This window comes from Puma concolor, chromosome A2, assembly GCF_028749965.1.
Source record: "Puma concolor isolate L17-30 chromosome A2, mPumCon1.1.hap2, whole genome shotgun sequence".
In the NCBI taxonomy this organism is placed as follows: Eukaryota; Metazoa; Chordata; class Mammalia; order Carnivora; family Felidae; genus Puma; species Puma concolor.
In genome coordinates, this window is record NC_141668.1 from 317,785 (window position 1) to 335,487 (window position 17,703).

At 50.2% G+C, this 17,703-nt stretch overlaps 1 protein-coding gene across 2 annotated transcripts in view; it reads right to left on the reverse strand.

Moving 5' to 3' along the window:
* Positions 1-17,703, reverse strand: part of DYNC2I1 (dynein 2 intermediate chain 1) — a 59,059-nt gene that overhangs the window by 15,754 nt on the left and 25,602 nt on the right. For both annotated transcript variants that reach the window (XM_086685113.1, XM_025929660.2), the window contains 9 exons: positions 15,309-15,386; positions 14,530-14,746; positions 13,592-13,694; positions 11,340-11,469; positions 8,276-8,387; positions 7,441-7,526; positions 6,064-6,193; positions 3,746-3,918; positions 2,724-2,886 (listed from right to left, as the gene is read on the reverse strand). In XM_086685113.1, coding sequence (XP_086541239.1) covers positions 2,724-2,886; positions 3,746-3,918; positions 6,064-6,193; positions 7,441-7,526; positions 8,276-8,387; positions 11,340-11,469; positions 13,592-13,694; positions 14,530-14,746; positions 15,309-15,386 — 1,192 coding nt within the window. The remainder of the gene's footprint in view (positions 1-2,723; positions 2,887-3,745; positions 3,919-6,063; positions 6,194-7,440; positions 7,527-8,275; positions 8,388-11,339; positions 11,470-13,591; positions 13,695-14,529; positions 14,747-15,308; positions 15,387-17,703) is intronic.

The following is a 17,703-nucleotide window of genomic DNA, read 5'->3' on the forward strand; positions in this document are numbered from 1 at the left end:
GACCCACCCAACTTCCTCCTTCTCCATAAAATAACGTGCCTCTCCTCTGTTGGACTTGCCCATGGTTCTGCCGTGGCATGCTTGTCCTAGACTGCAACTCTCTGCCATTCCCAACTAAACCCATCTTTTACTGGTAAAATAACCAATAAACGGTATAAAACACAGTTACGCGTATACTATGTAAACAGATATGCAGCATGTGTCGTATTAAACTCTCATGGAGGGAGACTGGGAACAGAAAGTTTAAAGGTCACTTGGTAAGAAATGAGAAGACGAGCCACAGCCTGGGAAAAATACCAGCAAAGACACCCCTGATAAAGGACCGTTACCCCAAAAAAACCCCAAACCAAACAAAACCAAAAAACCAAAAACAAACAAACAAACACTCTTAAAACTCAACAATAAGAAGGCAACAAATCACTGTTAAAAATGTACGAAACACCTGAAAGGACACGTCCCTGAAGAAGACACACCGTGGCAGAAAAGACTACGAAAAGTTTCCATTTGTCATATATCATCAGGAAACGCACATTAAAACCACAATGAGACACGACTACACACCCATCTGAATGGCTAAAAATCTGGTAGCATGGTGGGCACCTGGAGCTCACAGTTTGCTGGGACTGCAAGATGGTCCAAGCAGCGTGGTACAGGCCCCTTGATGCACGCTCTATTCACAGTCGCCAGCAACTGGAATTAACCAAATGCTCATCACCCGGTGTGCGAATCAACAACATGGTACACGCAGTGGAGGAGTGAGCTGCTGGTGCACAGAGCAGCACCACGACCCATACATGCAGGATGCTAAGTGAAAGAAGCCAGACTCAAGGACCTGCATTCGCATGATTCCATTTATTTGACATCCGGAAAAAGTAGAACTATGGAGACAGAAGAATGATTAGTAGCTGGTGGGAAAGGGGAGAGGGGAAACCAAGTGCAGGTGGAGTACAGGGCAGGAACAGAAAGAAAGACACATTGAAGACAATGGGGTCTGAGCGCAGGCCCTGCCACGAAGTTAGTGTGACCGGGGACAAGCTTCTGCTCCCCCTGAGCAGAGGGGAAGCAAGCCAAGACAGGCATTAAGCAATCAATGTCTGCAAAATGACACCAGGGCTACTGAGGAAGCCCCAGAACACAGAGTGTCTACCAAGGCTTGGTGGTTATGGTGGTCAAGTATGGTGGTGGTTGTGGTGATTGGTTGCTGTGCTGGTTGGTTGTGGCATTTGGTTATTGTGGGTGGTTGTGGTAGTTGTGTGTGGTTGTGGTGGGTGGTTGTGGTAGTTGGTTGTGGTGGTGGCTGTGGTGGGTGGTTGTAGTAGTTTGTTGTAATGGATGGTTGTGGTGGGTGGTTGTGGTAGTTTATTGTGGTGGTTGTGGTCGTCTGTTATGGTGGTTGTAGTGGGTGGTTATGGTAGGTGGTTGTTGTGGTGGGTGGTTGTAGTAGTTGGTTATGGTAGTGGGTAGTTGTGGTTGTGGTGGTTGGTTGTGATAGTTGGTTGTTGTGGTAGGTGGTTGTGGTAGTTTATTGTGGTGGTGGTTGTTATGGTGGTTGAGGTGGTTGGTTGTGATGGTTGGTTGTGGTAGTTGGTTGTTGTGGTGGGCGGTTGTGGTGGTTGGTTGTGGTAGTTGGTTGCTGTGGGTGGTTGGGGTGAGTAGTTATGGTAGTTGGTTGTGGTGGTTGGCTGTGGTGGTTGGCTGTGGTGGTTGTTGTGGTGGGTGGTTGTCTGTTATGATGGTTGAGGTGGTTTGTTGTGATGGTTGGTGGTGGTAGTTGGTTGTTGTGGTGGGCGGTTGTGGTGGTTGGCTGTGGTGGTTGGCTGTGGTGGTTGTGGTGGTGGTTGTGATGGCTGGCTGTGGTGGTTGGTTGTGGTAGTTGGTTGTTGTGGGTGGTTGTGGAAGTTTGTTGTGGTGGTGGTTGTGGTGACCGGTTGTGGTGGGTGGTTATGGCGGTGGTTGTGATGGTTGGCTGTTGTGGTGAGTGGCTGTGGTCGTTTGTTGTGGTGAGTGGTTGTGGTGGTTGGTTGTGGTAGTTGGTTGCTGTGGGTTATTAGGGTGAGTAGTTATGGTAGTTGGTTGTGGTGGTTGGCTGTGGTGGTTGGTTGTGATAGTTGTTGTGGTGGGTGGTTGTCTGTTATGATGGTTGAGGTGGTTGGTTGTGATGGTTGGTGATGGTAGTTGGTTGTTGTGGTGGTTGGTTACGGTGGTGGTTGTGATGGTTGGCTGTTGTGGTGAGTGGCTGTGGTCGTTTGTTGTGGTGGGTGGTTGTGGTGGTTGGCTGGGGTGGTTGGCTGTGGCTGCAATGGCATGGCAGGAAGGATTCCTGTTAATTTAAAGATCTTGGCAGATGCAGATGTTCAGGATTCTTTCATCCCCCAAGAAGTGAATAACTTGCCATGTACTTCAAGCATTAGGGGGGTTAACTAAGCCATGGAACACACACATACCAACATGCCTTAAGCTAATTTAAAACTAAAAGTTATTTCATTGAGAACTGGAATCCAGAAATTAACATGAAAGAGCATTCCAATCTTGTTGGCCACCAGCTAAGCAGGGCCTAGGTGGATTTTTGTTTTTACTATTTGCCAAATGCCTCTTTTGCTTGTAGGTCAGACCCCACCCCCTGGGGCAATCTGAATGAATAAATTCAAACAAACTACAGATGTTCCTAAAATCTGTCATGGCTTTTCTAGAAGACACCGGACAGGCAGGTAGGTGTCACTGACCAGTAGAAAACGTTGCTGTCCTGAACGTCCAGAAGCAGTCACCCAGCTTCACATAGTGATGTATTCTGGAGTCTTCTCGTAGGTCCCACACGAGGACTGAGCCGTGCACTGTTCCGGCAAACAGTAAAAAGGCTTTAAAAGGGCTAAAGCAGCAACACGTGACCTGGAATGACACACACAGAAAGCCGGAGTCTGAAAACATGAGGCCACGGTCACAGAAGCACCAGCCCTCTCCATTTCCCATGCTGCCCCCGTGAACCTTCCACCTGGAAGGTGGGGTTCACAGTAGCAGGCGTGAGTCCGCATCAGCGCCAGGTGGAAAGCGGGGAGGATGAGCCACCCTCGCAGGACTGGGGGGCACAGACACAGGGGCCTCACACACAACTGGGCACCACAACCCCTCTCCATTCAACCCAAGTAGCCGGGCCCAGGATGGCAAAGCTCTCTTTCGTCATTTTATTTATAACCTATATTATAAAACCTGCCTTTCGAGCCCCAAAACCTGACACCTATAAGTTAGTCTTTCCGCCAGCCTTGGTGAGAATTGAGGACTCTGAGGTCAAGGAGCAGATGAACAGGAAAATGCAAAAGGGTGGCTCTCTCCACGCTGTACCCGCGTGGAGCTCGGCCACAGCCCTGGTGATGAGGGGCTGGGAAAGGCAGGAGACCGAAGACTCCAAAAACCTTAAGCCTGTTAAGAAACCCCTAAAATATCCGTGACTCAAACAGTGCAAGCCAAAACAGGACACTTTTGGGGTCCCAGAGCCATGCTGAGGGTGGCCGGCATCTTCATCCCCAATGGAAGGCCGTGATAACCCTGGATCTCTTCAGTCTGAGTTGATCCTTTAAGAGTTTCTAGAGTCAAAACAGACACGTGCATGTGTCCCGTCACACCTGCACATAGCTAAGGATGGCCAGGGAGAGAAAGAAATGACCTTGAACGTCCCTGTAGTCCTGTGTTGCTGTCCCCCTGACACCCTGCCCCTCCTCTCATACAAACCCTACAACTTCCGGAGCTGTACCTCTGACTCACATATCAGGACCTTCTGCGGCCCTGAAGGCTGCCAGATATCCCACACACACAGCACGTATCTGCCATCCAGCGCGGGATCAAATGCTGCTCCAGGCGGCCCGTGGACAGATACCACTGTCTGCCTCTGCACCTGAGAGGCACATAAGCAGGACACTTTCCGATCTGGGGGGAAAAATGAGAAAAGTACTTCTGCATTTTAGTGTCTTCCAGAATCCATGTTCAATTAACACACTTAAAAATATTCAAATAGGGGCACCAGGGTGGCTCAGTCGCTTACGCGCCCAGCTCTTGATATCGGCTCAGGTCACGAACCCACAGTCATAAGATCGAGCCCTACATCCGGCTCCACACTGAGCGTGAAGCCTGCTTGGGATTCTCTCTCTCTCTCTCTCTCTCTCTCTCTCTCTGCCCCTCTGATGCTCCTGCACTAGACTCTCTCTCCCTCTCTCAAAATAAACACTTATTTTAGAAATATTCAAATAAATTCCCCCTTAATTAAGAAACAAACATAATCCTCTCAAAGCTGCCCGTGCCTGAAATCTGGGTTTTATCAAGTGGCCACAGCTCTTCCTGAAAAAGGCTCAAGCGGGCCTCAAGGTTTTACTAACGTTCGGTGCAGGCCACACTTTATCTACTAGCTACTCCCAGAGAACCACGTCACCCGGAGGTGACCTAGAGTCAGGTCACCTCAGTGGATCCCTTTCATGCCTTGCTGAGACTCTCGGTGCGTGTGGCTTTCACACAGCAAGGCCATTTCACACCAGCCGGCCCGGACACTCCCTTTCCTCCCAGCTGTGTTTTCCTTCCCCCTGTGACGAGTCACATTCACTTTTTCTCCAGCTTTTGTCTGTGTGCCCCCCCCACCCCCCACCGGAGGGCAGGACTTCCGTCCACTTAGATGAAAGAAAGTGCAGGCCAGTGTTGGCCACATCATTCTGTGGCGGGTGTGTGAACAGTGAGGACAGCACTGCCCGGATCCGTGAGGGGAACAGACTGGGGCATAATGTGACCAAGTCCCAGGTTCACAGGTGAGACAACTCCTCACTCTGTCAGACATCTGTCATCTAATCCCGTTTTCCTTCTGGTGTCTCAAAATCCATGCCACTGGAACACAAAACAAACAAGAAAAACCGCCACACTGTTCACACGGCCAACTCGCACCCACCACACCAAGGGGCCCTGTCCTGTGAGAACAAACGTGCCTCATGGTCTCTTACAAAGGGTTCTAGATGCATGTATATAACCGGGTTATCAAGCTCCCTCTGTTTTTGTAAAGCTGCTGTCACTCACCAGCTCCCAGAAAAAGTACATCTTTCACTCCCATTTACTGGGGTGAGGAGGGGTGTGGGAGTGTGAACATGCATGTTTTGAACACTGTAGATACAGTGATTCACTATTTTTCCAGTAAAGTAACTCTTACCTTTTAAAAACAAAAAACTCCAAAGAACATGAGTTGTTGTTTTTTTAACTAATAATTCCACTTTTGTTAATGTTAAATGCAAAGGAACAAACGTGAATCGAAATGTCTAAACTGCAGGCAGGACAGAAGAAACATCCAGATCAAGTGGCACCAGGCTTCCCCCAGGCCTGGGAGCACCCGGTGAGGCCGGCCGCTGGGCTCCCGGAGTAAAACATGGAGTTTTATTTGCTGTCAGCTAGAACTCTGAATACATTTTTATTCTTTCTACGAGGCACACTATTTCTGTGTAAGGACGGCACAATAAACAAACTATTTAATAAATTAAACGAATAGCCTTCCTCTCCCTCCTCACAAAGACCAGGACCAGGGTGGGGCCACCGCCTCACCAGCCGGAACCAAAGCAAAGAGGTGACCAGCTCAAGAAACAGAAATGTGGCCGTGCAAATGCAGCTTGTTTGAAGTCACTGAGACGGTCCCACGTGCGTGGCGGCCGGGCGTCCTCTGCTCAGCACGTGGTGCCCCGGGGCCAGCGGAGGGCGCTCACTGAACACCCCCTCGTGCAGCTCCCCAGGGCCCCCCCACTCCAAGAAACCAAGAGAAGCCCAGGAACAGGACTGAAAAATACGATTTCAAACAAACACACAGAACCTCAGCTTCCACTTTTAACTATGGCACCACGCCACCCTCCCCCCCCACCGTCATCGCCTCCGGCGGGTGTCCATGTGACTCTAACGCACATTTACACGAAAACCGACCTTGCCCGTCAGAGTTCGCAGATGCCGAATCTAATTCCCATGACACTAACACAGGATGCCACAGTAAAGACGGTTATTCCAGCAGAAACGCTGGGGACTAGACTTAAAAGCGCGCGGAGGTCAGCCCCTTACTCTGGAGGAACGGCAGGCTGGTATTCAGCTGGGAGGCGCTGTCACTGATACGCAGGGCGCTGTCCTGTGCTGCGGGGCTCCAGCTGGGCTCCGCTGCCATACGGTCCTCTTCCAGCAAAACCGCAATCACCTTTCAGAGACAGTGAGCGGTCTCTCGTGAACATTTCGAACGTATTCACTCTCACGAGAAAAAAACAAAACACACAAATCATAACGTTGTGCCTCTGTCTCTGAAAACTGTTTAACTCCAAGACGTCACGGAGACGAACAGAATGAAACTTCAAACTAGGTTGCCCTTTCCAAGCCATAACAGAAACTAACAGGTAAAGTTCCATTAATGTTAGCTCCACAGGACAGCTGTTATTATTTAACGTTAGGTGTCATTTTTTACAGTACACACCGTGCTAAAAATAACAGGAGGAAAAAGGCTGGCCACCTCCGTTGTCTTGTCTAAGAAAGGGGTGTAAAGAATGTCGTACACACAGCACGCTGACCTCCCGGGGCCCCGTGAGGACACACTGAGCAGGAAGTCAGCGGAACAGCTCTAATAGGTCACGTGTAGGGTGATGACGGGAAAGGGAGACATGGCAGAGTCAGGAGACCTGACGGGACCGGCGGGGAGGACGAGCCGCAGAAAAGGAAGGAGAGCTGGGAGGGCCAGGCTGGCCCTGACCCCTGACCCGGCCCGCTCTGTCCTCACTCACCCCTGCTCCAGCCCAAGCCCCCCGCTTCACCCTGCTCACAACGGCTCTCCTCGTAGCTCCCCGTGAGCTCACCCTAAAATTTAAAATTACGTGGGGAGTACGATCGATCTCCCACAGCAAAGACTCTCTCCGTAACACAGCACGGGGAGGGAGTGATTACCATACGTCCAGATGGAAGATGGACACAGGCTTACTCCAAACCCACACTCGCTGCTGACACAGACACAGGAGACAACTGAGGAAATAGGAGTGACTTCTTTCCTGATGCTTCTGAGGAGTACTGCTATTGTAAGAGCCTCGCCCTGAAGCGAGTCCCCTGTGTGGGGACTGTGGCCTGCGTAGAAACAGCTGGGGGTGGGTGGGGTGAGGAGGGGCTCCCATGAGACCACCAGCCATGAGGTGACAACTAACAACAGACATGGGCTTCAACAGACCTTCCCCTTCATCTTTGTGTATATTTTGTAAATTTCCACAATCAGTTGAAAAGTTATGAATTTACTAATTTCAAACACCCTAGTGTATGCCTTGACCATTTAATATTATTCGTTTGACAAATTAATATTACTATCTGTTTTTTAGTCTGTATTTATTTTAAAATGTAAGCAGCTGACACGCACGTGTGGGACAAGTGCCCGCGGGGGCCAGGGTGCGATGGACACAGGGCAGCACGTACCTGGCAAGCGGCCCGAAGGAAGCGGGACAGCCCGGGCGTGTTGACCTTCGGGGCACCGGTGTCACAGGGATCTCCACTGCCACTCCCTAAAGAGACCAGGCTGTGCTGAACCAACCACCATCATGTTTCACACGCCTTAGGGTTCAAAGAGTTGTTAGAAACGAATGCTAAGAGCCCTGGAGGGAAAAGTCGAAGAATTTTACATTGCATTCTCTAGATCTACCGCGGTTTTTTCAAACACAACTGCATCTTGTTTTACAGATAGTCTGTACGCAGGACCCTACTGAAATGCAGCAAGGAGAATAAAGGCATCAATGCAATCATTACATAAGTCTCATGTTCGGGTCCCCTCTTTTCTCTCCACACAGCTCAACCGAGGAAAGCGGCAGCTGGGGCCCCAGCCGCAGGGTCACGTCCTGGGAAAGCAACTGTTACCAAGCAGGACAGCGTGTATCCTTTGGGCCTTCCCTCTGTACCAGGCGACACGCCTGCAGACTGCACCTAATACATGAGGACAGGCTGGCCCCAACTTAAGAGCAGAAAGGGCTCCAAAGCCCATTTACAAGTGCTTGGTTGGAATGTGGACTCTCCCGATGTTGAGGAATAAAAATGTTATAAACCCTGGTCAAGACCCAGACTGGGCCTCCAGCTCCGCACTAAGGGTAGTAGTTCCCTAAAGCTTGTAGAGAATACTGGGTGTTGCCCTTGTCACACACTAGCCACCCAACCCAAGAGAAAGGTCTAAGAAGAAAGGACAAGAAAGGTCATGAACACAATACCAAAATTAATGTAAAGACACGGCCCTTTCAACGGTCAAGAGCAAAGGCTTGCTCACCCCCTGACACAGCCGTGCCCTCTCCCGGGTGCTGGCTCCACACTCCCTTGGTCTCTACCTCTTCGGTCTGGGTGTCTCTGTCAACATTATCTTCATTGTACTGAACATATGCCTTAACAAAAAGATATGCTGGAATTAGCACCACACCTCAACTTCAGAGCAATTTCTCATTACTGGAAAAAAATTAAAAATGGTAAAGGTAATAATGAGTCTTCTTGCTTTTCCCAAAAGTATCGAGACATAAATAACCATCTTGCAAAGACCACTTGGGTCTCAAATGTTTTAGAAAGTCACCCCAGACTGTCAGGTAGACCAGCGAAGGGTGCTGGAAGGGACGCAGAGTCCCCAGTCCTAGGAGGGAAGGGTGAGGCACCAGCTGGAGGCAAGAACAGTGATGACGCGAAAGCTGAACATTAAAACCCTGGAGCTCAAGGTCCTGACCTCGTGGCTTCCAAGGCCTTGGGGCTGACAGACCCAGAGCCCGCGGCCCTCCTCCACCCCACCCCGGGAACCCCTAGACTCGACATGATGCATGCACACTGAGGGCACAGGCCTTCCCCAGACAGAGAAAGGCTGCCCCGAGTTTCCCACAAACCTCGGAGGGTCAGATTGACCCCCCTCCCAGTCTGGGGAAGGAGTTCCCCCAAGGGTCGGAAGCACGACCCTCAGAGACCACCCCGCAGCAGCCCCAGCCCCTCCCAGCTCCTCCCAGCCCGGAGAGACCAGTAACATCCAAACCCAAAGCAACCCAGGCGGTTCCAGCCTGGTTCCAGCGGGGAAGCTGACGGCTCTCCCACCTGGAGAGTGAACTTTCCTTTCAAGAAACTGCTCCATGATGGCTGCTTCCCTCCTTAGTCTTTCCTTCCGTCCTTAGTCTTTATTCGAGCGCAGGTCCCCCCCACTTAAGTCTTCCAGCGGGAATCCAAGGGCTTGGACCTCTGTCCACACAACACAGACACTCCCTTATCCAGGGCAAAACAATTTAGCTTTGGTTTGGAAACAGTGCCCCCTGGGGGTGCCTGGGGGGCTCCTCCGGTGGTTGAGTCTTGGACTCCTGATTTCAGGTCGGGTCGTGATCTCAGGGTTCCTGCAATCGAGCCCCGAACTGGGCTCTGTGCCGACAGCATGGAGCCTGCTTGGGATTCTGTGTGTGTGTGTCTCTCTCTCTCTCCCTCTCTCTCTCTGCCCCTCCCCTGCTCACGCATGCATGTTCTCTCTCAAAAGAAATAAGTAAACTTAAAAAAAACAAAAAGAAAGTACTCCCACCTAGCACACCAACATCCTATCCTCTTAGAACCTACTGGCTCGGGGCGCCTGGGTGGCGCAGTCGGTTAAGCGTCTGACTTCAGCCAGGTCACAATCTCGCGGTCCGTGAGTTCGAGCCCCGCGTCAGGCTCTGGGCTGATGGCTCGGAGCCTGGAGCCTGTTTCCGATTCTGTGTCTCCCTCTCTCTCTGCCCCTCCCCCGTTCATGCTCTGTCTCTCTCTGTCCCAAAAATAAATAAACGTTGAAAGAACCTACTGGCTCTGCAAAACCAAACACAACTCGGGTTTCCAACAGGTACGTGCTTCGGCAAAGATCATTTTGTTCCTAATAGCTGTGAGACGAGGACGATGAGCAAAGAAGCTAAATACTCCACTGCAGGCCTAAGGGAGCCATCTGTGAAGCCAGCTTTCTGAGCTTCACCCTGTGACCTTCTTCCCGCCACCCTGTGACAGATGGCGACCACACCCCAGACCCGCTCTCTGCTGACGCCATCGGGGACAGAAGGATAACCTAACACAGGCACCCACTCACTGCTGACGCCATCGGGGACAGAATGATAACCTAACACAAGCACCGCTCACTGCTGACGCCATCGGGGACAGAATGATAACCTAACACAGGCACCGCTCACTGCTGACGCCATCGGGGACAGAAGGATAACCTAACACAAGCACCCACTCGCTGCTGATGCCATCGGGGACAGAATGATAACCTAACACAGGCACCGCTCACTGCTGACGCCATCGGGGACAGAAGGATAACCTAACACAAGCACCCACTCGCTGCTGATGCCATCGGAGACAGAATGATAACCTAACACAGGCACCCGCTCACTGCTGACGCCATCGGGGACAGAAGGATAACCTAACACAGGCACCCGCTCGCTGCTGATGCCATCGGGGACAGAATGATAACCTAACATAGGCACCCGCTCACTGCTGACGCCATCGGGGACAGAATGACAACCTAATACAGGCACCGCTCACTGCTGATGCCATCGGGGACAGAAGGATAACCTAACACAAGCACCACTCACTGCTGACGCCATCGGGGACAGAATGATAACCTAACACAAGCACCCGCTCGCTGCTGACGCCATCGGAGACAGAATGATAACCTAACACAGGCACCCGCTCACTGCTGACGCCATCGGGGACAGAAGGAACCTAACACAGGCACCGCTCACTGCTGACGCCATCAGGGACAGAATGATAACCTAACACAGGCACCTGCTCACTGCTGACGCCATTGGGGACAGAACGAAAACCTAAGAGGTGATTCCTGACTTCAGATACTTTACAACCTTGCTGGGAGGTCGGACGGCTCCTAACTAGTTGTGCGGTGTGCGTAGAGAGCTCCGGAATAAGAGAGAGGTACAGCGTAAGTCCTGAGGGAAGGACTCCCCTAGAGAACAGACGCAGGCGATGAAGCACCCACAGGTAAATGAGAGGAAGGCCGACAGGGACGGGGGCCTGGCACCCGGAGACCTGCGTGGGAGGGCGGGTGGAACGCGACAGACGTAACTTCTGCTGGACTTTAAATAAACCATCTGCGAGTCTGGGAGCATGCCCCGTCCCACGTGGGCCATACACCCCTGCTCTGGAGCCCTGGGAACGCCTGCACGGGCTCCGGGTTAGTGAGAGCCACGTGACAAAGGGGTCCCTTCTTCCTTAAGTCCACCCCCTCCACACACCACCCCCAAGCTCTAGCGTTCGGAGACGAGACACGGGGCGGCTCAAGTACACCTTAGTGTGCGCCACCTGCATTCCGTCACCCCGTGAATACGTCTTATACTAACCTGCTTGGTGTTTTTTCTCCCGAAGTTTCTGATATACATGTCATACTCATTTACTGGTGGTAGGTCCAAGAGAGAGAAAGTGAGTGAAAAATCCAAGTCAATGAGCCGGAGCAGTTTTGTACTGCGTGCCCTTCAAAATTGGAAACGAGACAAAAGTTAAATTGAATAGTATGCAAAGGGAAGGACAGAGAGAGTGCAAGGAACCTTATGATCAGATGCAGGTAGCTGTCAAAGACCGAGTTTTTGTGTGGGTGTGAGTCTGAGGTATTTAATAGTTAAAAATAACACGGTCATGTGCATCAACAATGTGAAAACAGAACGAACCAAATTTTGATTCTTCTAATTCAGTGCACCTAAGTGAACACAAAATAAAGTTACAATATGTGCACTCTAGAAATTTCATGGACAGCAATTACTTTCCTCCATGAATTGATGTCTCAACCAGAAGGGTTACATTCTGTGATGTCACCTGGGCTGTGGCCAGAGCACAGCTGGCCAGGTGTGTGCTGTCCTTTAGGCCACTCTTCCAAGATGACCAGACAGGACGTGGCCACGCATCACATGACCCGGCCCGTCACCCCTCCTGCCCGGTGAGGCTGCCAAGACACTGCTGGCACATGGTTCCCTCTGGCCTCCTCCTTCCAGCCGCCCTAACATGGCATGCCCAGGACCAGTCCCTGTCTTCACTGCTCACCCCCACTGGAATATGAGCTCAGCCTGGGCACAGTTTCCTTTCTTTCCTTTCTGTGATTTCCACACAGGTGCTGCTCAGTCTGCAGGTGGTGAATGGTCCCCCACCACCTGGGCACCTTGCAAAGGAGATCTGCTCCTTTCTTCCTTGTGCACCCATTTTGGGCTTTGCCAGTAACTGCCACCTTTGCATAACCTTATTCTCTGACCACTGTCACCATCTTCCCAAATTATTGCCTCCAGTCCCCCGTATTTAGTGTAATTTCTGAGCTTAAAAAATGCATGTAATATGTGTACACATGAGGTATCACGATATGGTAACGTCCCAGGACATGCTGCCTGATGTCAGGACCACGAAAACTAGGGGCAACCTGTACCCACTTAGGGCCCCTCCCTGACACACCCCTAACCCCTAGAGCCCATGACAATCACTATACAGAACTTGGAAATATTCATCTTCTTGCTTTGTAAAATATAGTTTTATCTTACCTTTATATAGATGCCTAAACATATATATAACTTTATACACACACACACACACACACACACATATATATGTATACACACACACGTATATACAACCTTTATATATATGCCTAAACATAAGAACACTGTGTAGTTCTGATTGTTTCTGAATTTATAAAAATTATTTTAAACCAGATGGAGCATCCAAGGCTTGAATGAGATTAAAGGAAAAACAAACCCTAGCCATAGTGGCAAAAACTGGTTTTACTTACCTCAGTAGGAGGTCCAAAATATGAGGACAACAAAAATGATGTGAAAACTTATTATTCATGATTTATTTGTTCATTCAGGAAAGTTTACTGAGCACCTACTAAGGCTATGTACTGAGCTAGATAGTATGATGGATTTTAAAGTTTTTAAAAACATATTTAATTTTTACATTTACTCCTAAATCATATTTAATATGATAGACCCTTGACTTGAGCCTACCTCCTCTGACTTTCATAAATTTCTGATTGTACAGATTCGTAAATGTACGGTAATTATAAGCTTGGACTGTGACGTCTTGTAGTCCTGAGTTCAAAACTCAGCTCCACCACTCACCAGATGTCAACCTGGAGCCTCACTTTCCTCATCTACAAAATGGGGCTGCAGGGGCGGAGCCAAGCAGTTACCACACAGGGAGCACAGTGCCCGAGGCACGGAAGGAAAGTCACACTCAGTACGTGTCACCGACCCTTCGTACCCTTAACCGTCCCAGGTTCCTCAGCTTCCTCATCCGAGGAACTGATGCACTAGGCGATGGACCTCGAGTGGGAGCGGCCCCCGGACAGGCAGAAGGGTCCGTTGCGTTCAGAGAATGCGCGACTGTGACCCTGTGGCAGCCAACCTAGGGCGAAGCCCCCAGGTGCCGCAGGAGTAAACAGAGGTGCACACACTTAACTAGCAACATGGTGTCTGAACGTGGACAAGTGGAGCACAATCTAAAAATGTACCTAAAGTCCGTAGTGAAAGTAAGAAAGAAGGCCTCTATTTTTTTTATGTTGAAGTACATTAAAATTCCATTAATACCCTTCACAAATTCCCAACACACCTACTTTTGGTTAAGGGCCTGAGTCCGACTCTTCTGTCGGCGTGAGGCTGTCGCAAAATCCATGAAAATTCCACAAACAGGGGCTCTGGAAGGGGAACTGTTTGCATCTAAACAAAAAAACAACAAAAAAAGCTACTTTGTACAACTGAAGTACTTCTTTCACACAGGACAGCTTCCCCGGCTTCAGAGACACTGGTTTCTCTACAAACTTGGGAGAACATTCCATACGTCTGCACTTGCCATCTCAGTTTTGCTACCTCTGCAGCAGGAGGCAAAACAGGAGCATAAGAAGCACTCTGCCTAACTTTCGCTCGGATGACCATATCATATTAACTGCTAATCGTAATTAGTTGTATTAATTACTAATTATTACTTATTCTCTTTCAGTGACTTTAAAATATTTACTCCTACTTTTAAAATATTTATCACGTGGAGATACCAAGAATTTCTGAGCTGGACACGTTTCTAATTTTGCACAGGAAATCCGAGAAAGAAGGGCTCACTTAGGAGTGTTCGAGACCGGTTCGGAGGGCCACATTCCTGAACCCGTCTCCCCGAGCTGGCCCTGGGCTCTGCTGCCCCCACCCTGAGCCTCCTGCTGACACGCTTTCCTTGTGGAAGGTCAAAGACAGTGGCCTCAGAAAACAAGCGCACGTGCTGCAGACTGGGAAAGGGGAGCAGGGCCGCGTCCAGGACTGGCGGTTCCTGCCTGAGCACCCACAGGCTGACACGTGCTCACAGCCACCCGCAGGCTGCAGGCGCTGACCAGAGGCCGCGTGCAGCTGTTTTCCCCGAAGACAGTCCCTATCACACGTTACAGTCTCCTGGCATCGTCGTGGGAGCACGGGACACTCACACATCTGCCACCTAAGATTAGAAGAATTCCACCCACAAGGACCGTGCAGGCTCGGGCACCCACTGTCCCCCGAGACGGATGCGCACCTGTCTCTGCCTCCCTCTCACCCTCCGTCAGACCCCGCTTCTGAGACAGTTTGCAGGACAACTCGCCAATCCTTTCGTTTTCTGCATTAATGGCTTCCTGAATTTCTTGTATCTCCTTTTTTCTAGCCAGAGGAAGCTCTTCGATTTTCTCTTTTGGTTCCAGTTCATTTGAGACATCGTCATCTCCATCACAAACCTCAAAGTCATCTTCGTAGTCCTACAAACGATAATTACACCCTGGAACCTTTAAGACAAACCGACCTTAAACAACACTCATATGAGACAAAACATACAAATTAGAACTTACAACAGACAAAATTCTCATTATGGCTAAGAAAGGTTTTTATAGTTAACTGATTTCAACACCACTGAGCTATAAATCTGTATAGACTGCTGCCTTATTCTCTAAAAATGAACTGCACTGTATAGATTTACATACACGGACAGCTCTTAACAACAGAAGCACGCAAACGTTTTTGTGCTGAGAATGTGAGAGTGTGTGTAAGTAAATATACACACTCCACTCACACGTACATTCATTCAAACATACACACACGTTTGGATGCAGTGCACTTAATGGGTTAAACTGTAAAATCACTCAACCCCATCACCTGGTGGCACTGACAGGCGCCAGCACCTGTTATTGGTAACAAGCCTAAATGAAACACAGGTGGAGTAAAAGTAGCAGAGAGAAATGAAGCCATTAAGTTACTGTACTTAAGCAAATTTTAAGAACAAATTATTTTTAAGCTGAGAAAAATTTTAACTGTTATACAAACTTCAAAATCATCTTCCAAACAAGGTGTATATTCATCAGTTCCAGCATTTTCTATATCAGTGTCTTCCTTTTCAATTTCCTGGAGGCAAAAACCAAACACATAACAAAAAAATTCAATAGCAAATTTGAATTTTGCAAATAGATTGGGAAAATATGTTTTCTAAGATTCATTTAATATTGCTAACTTTAAAATGTATTTAAATTTTTTTTAATGTTTACTTATCTTTGAGAGAAAGGGTAGACAGAGCGTGAATGGTGGACAGGCAGAGAGAGAAGGAGACACAGAATTCGAAGCAGGCTCCAGGCTCCGAGCCGTCAGCACAGAGCCCGACGCGGGGCTCGAACCCACGAACCGCGAGATCGTGACCTGAGCCAAAGTCGGACGCTGAACCAACTGAGCCACCCAGGCGCCCCAATTTTAAAATGCATTTATAAAACTAACACAACCTAACTGCAAATTCTTTAAGAAATACCTCGCTAACCAGTATGACCATAAAGAGACAAAAGTTAATGAACTCGTCCTTTCTGAGAAACCGTACAATTCTGACGAGATGTGTAACAGGGCGTTCTCAGAGCGTCCCTGTTCTCTTCACGGAGGGCAGACAGGCTGTGCCAACACTGGCCCCACAGAACCAGAGCGCTCCTGCCTCGTGGCTTTGCCCTCCAGGCCTGGGGCTCACCAGGGGGATTCTCCAAGTCCTACAGTGGGAAGCGTGCCCTGTCAGGCTCTGGGGGTTTAGGAGGCGAGCTTAGATCACCCTAAAGCCACCCTGGTCTGGATCTTCAGGACAGTAAGAGGCTACCAGGAAAACCAAGTAGAAACATATTCCGGGTTTCCAGGATAAGAGGGGAGCAAAAATGAAATACGTGTTTAGAAAACTCGTCCTTCCCACCCCGAAGCCATTCCTCCTCTTGTCCACATCCTACCGCCCCGCAACACAGCACCTCCGTGTCACGCAGGCGCAGATAAGGCACCTCCCCCACCCCTCATCCTCAGCCCAGCAAACCCTCCCTGCTGCACGCCCTCCTGTTCACTCAAGCACAGAGACCCTCTGAGAGAGAAATGTGACCACAGCACACCCACGTCCACACCTAGGTAGCCCCACCCTCGCTGGAGGGCGCCCCCACACCAAACATTCCCCAGAAGCGCTCCAGCTCTGATCCCAGGGGGAGCAAGCGCGCCAATAAAGGGGACCCTCTGGGCTTGGGTGCAGAGGGGCAGGACGACGGTGGGAAAGAAATGATCCCCAGGTTTTCACGGGTGAAAACTGGGAGGATGCTGGCACCTCAACCAGAAGATGCACGGAGGTGGGGGAGGGAGTCCATGGGGAGGGTGGGAAGCATGGCTTGGATGTGCTGAGTGTGAGGAGGACAGCAGGGCCAGCCGGGAGGAGGACGGCAGGGCCAGCCAGGAGGAGGACGGCACGGACAGCCTGGAGGAGGACGACAGGGCCAGCCAAGAGAAGATGGAGTTCGGGAGGCATTCAGTGACGTGGCCGGGCGCCTTCTAGAACCCAATAAAGTGCCGTGCGGTAAACAGTGCCAGAAAACCAACACTTCACGCCACGCAGATTCTAGCTGCTCCTCAAAGTGGATAATATCTGGTCTGACTTTCTCAAAGTGCACAGGACTGACAGGATTATTAAGGACACCTCACTGCCTGGGGGTTGGGAAGTTACTTTATGCTGATACTTTATAGGAAAAACTACTCGTAAAAAGGTCCTTTGGGCACACTGTCATATAAAGTCACTGTACGTTACAGCGAATGACACATTACATTTATTGCACCAACAGATAAGACACCTGTTAACTGATAAGAGAAACAAAAATGTGTGCAGAAGTTTTAAGCACATCTCGGGCATCACATTGCCCAATCCCGTTCAGCTCCCGAGGACCCCTGACACCACACCCACAGGGGCTCTGCACACGTCCCAGCAAACAACACACTCCCAGAGTGGGCCAGCCTCTCCTCCAGGGGTCGGCAGGGCCGATGTGTGACTTCTCTGCAGAGCTCAAACCCAGCCAGAGACGATGACAACAAAAGTACCACCAGCAGAGCCCAACTGCCCCTTCATCAGTGGCATTAAGCAGAGTGTGGGGAATAAGCTTAGGAATTCCCTGAGCCTGCACTGATGGGTTCACAAGGCATAAAGAATTACAAAGCCATAGAATGCTCACACCCAAGTTTGGGTAAACAGGATTAGGTAAATAGGTACAGGAGTCCCAGGATGGGGGAGGGGGGGGCGGGGTTGGGGGAGGGCGGAGGGCAGAGGCCCCAGGATAGAGGGGGCAGGGCCAAAGCCCCAGGAGAGAGAGGGTGGGACCAAAGCCCCAGAATAGAGGGGGCAGGGCCCAGGCCCCAGGATAGGGAAGGCAGGGCCAAAGCCCCAGGGTAG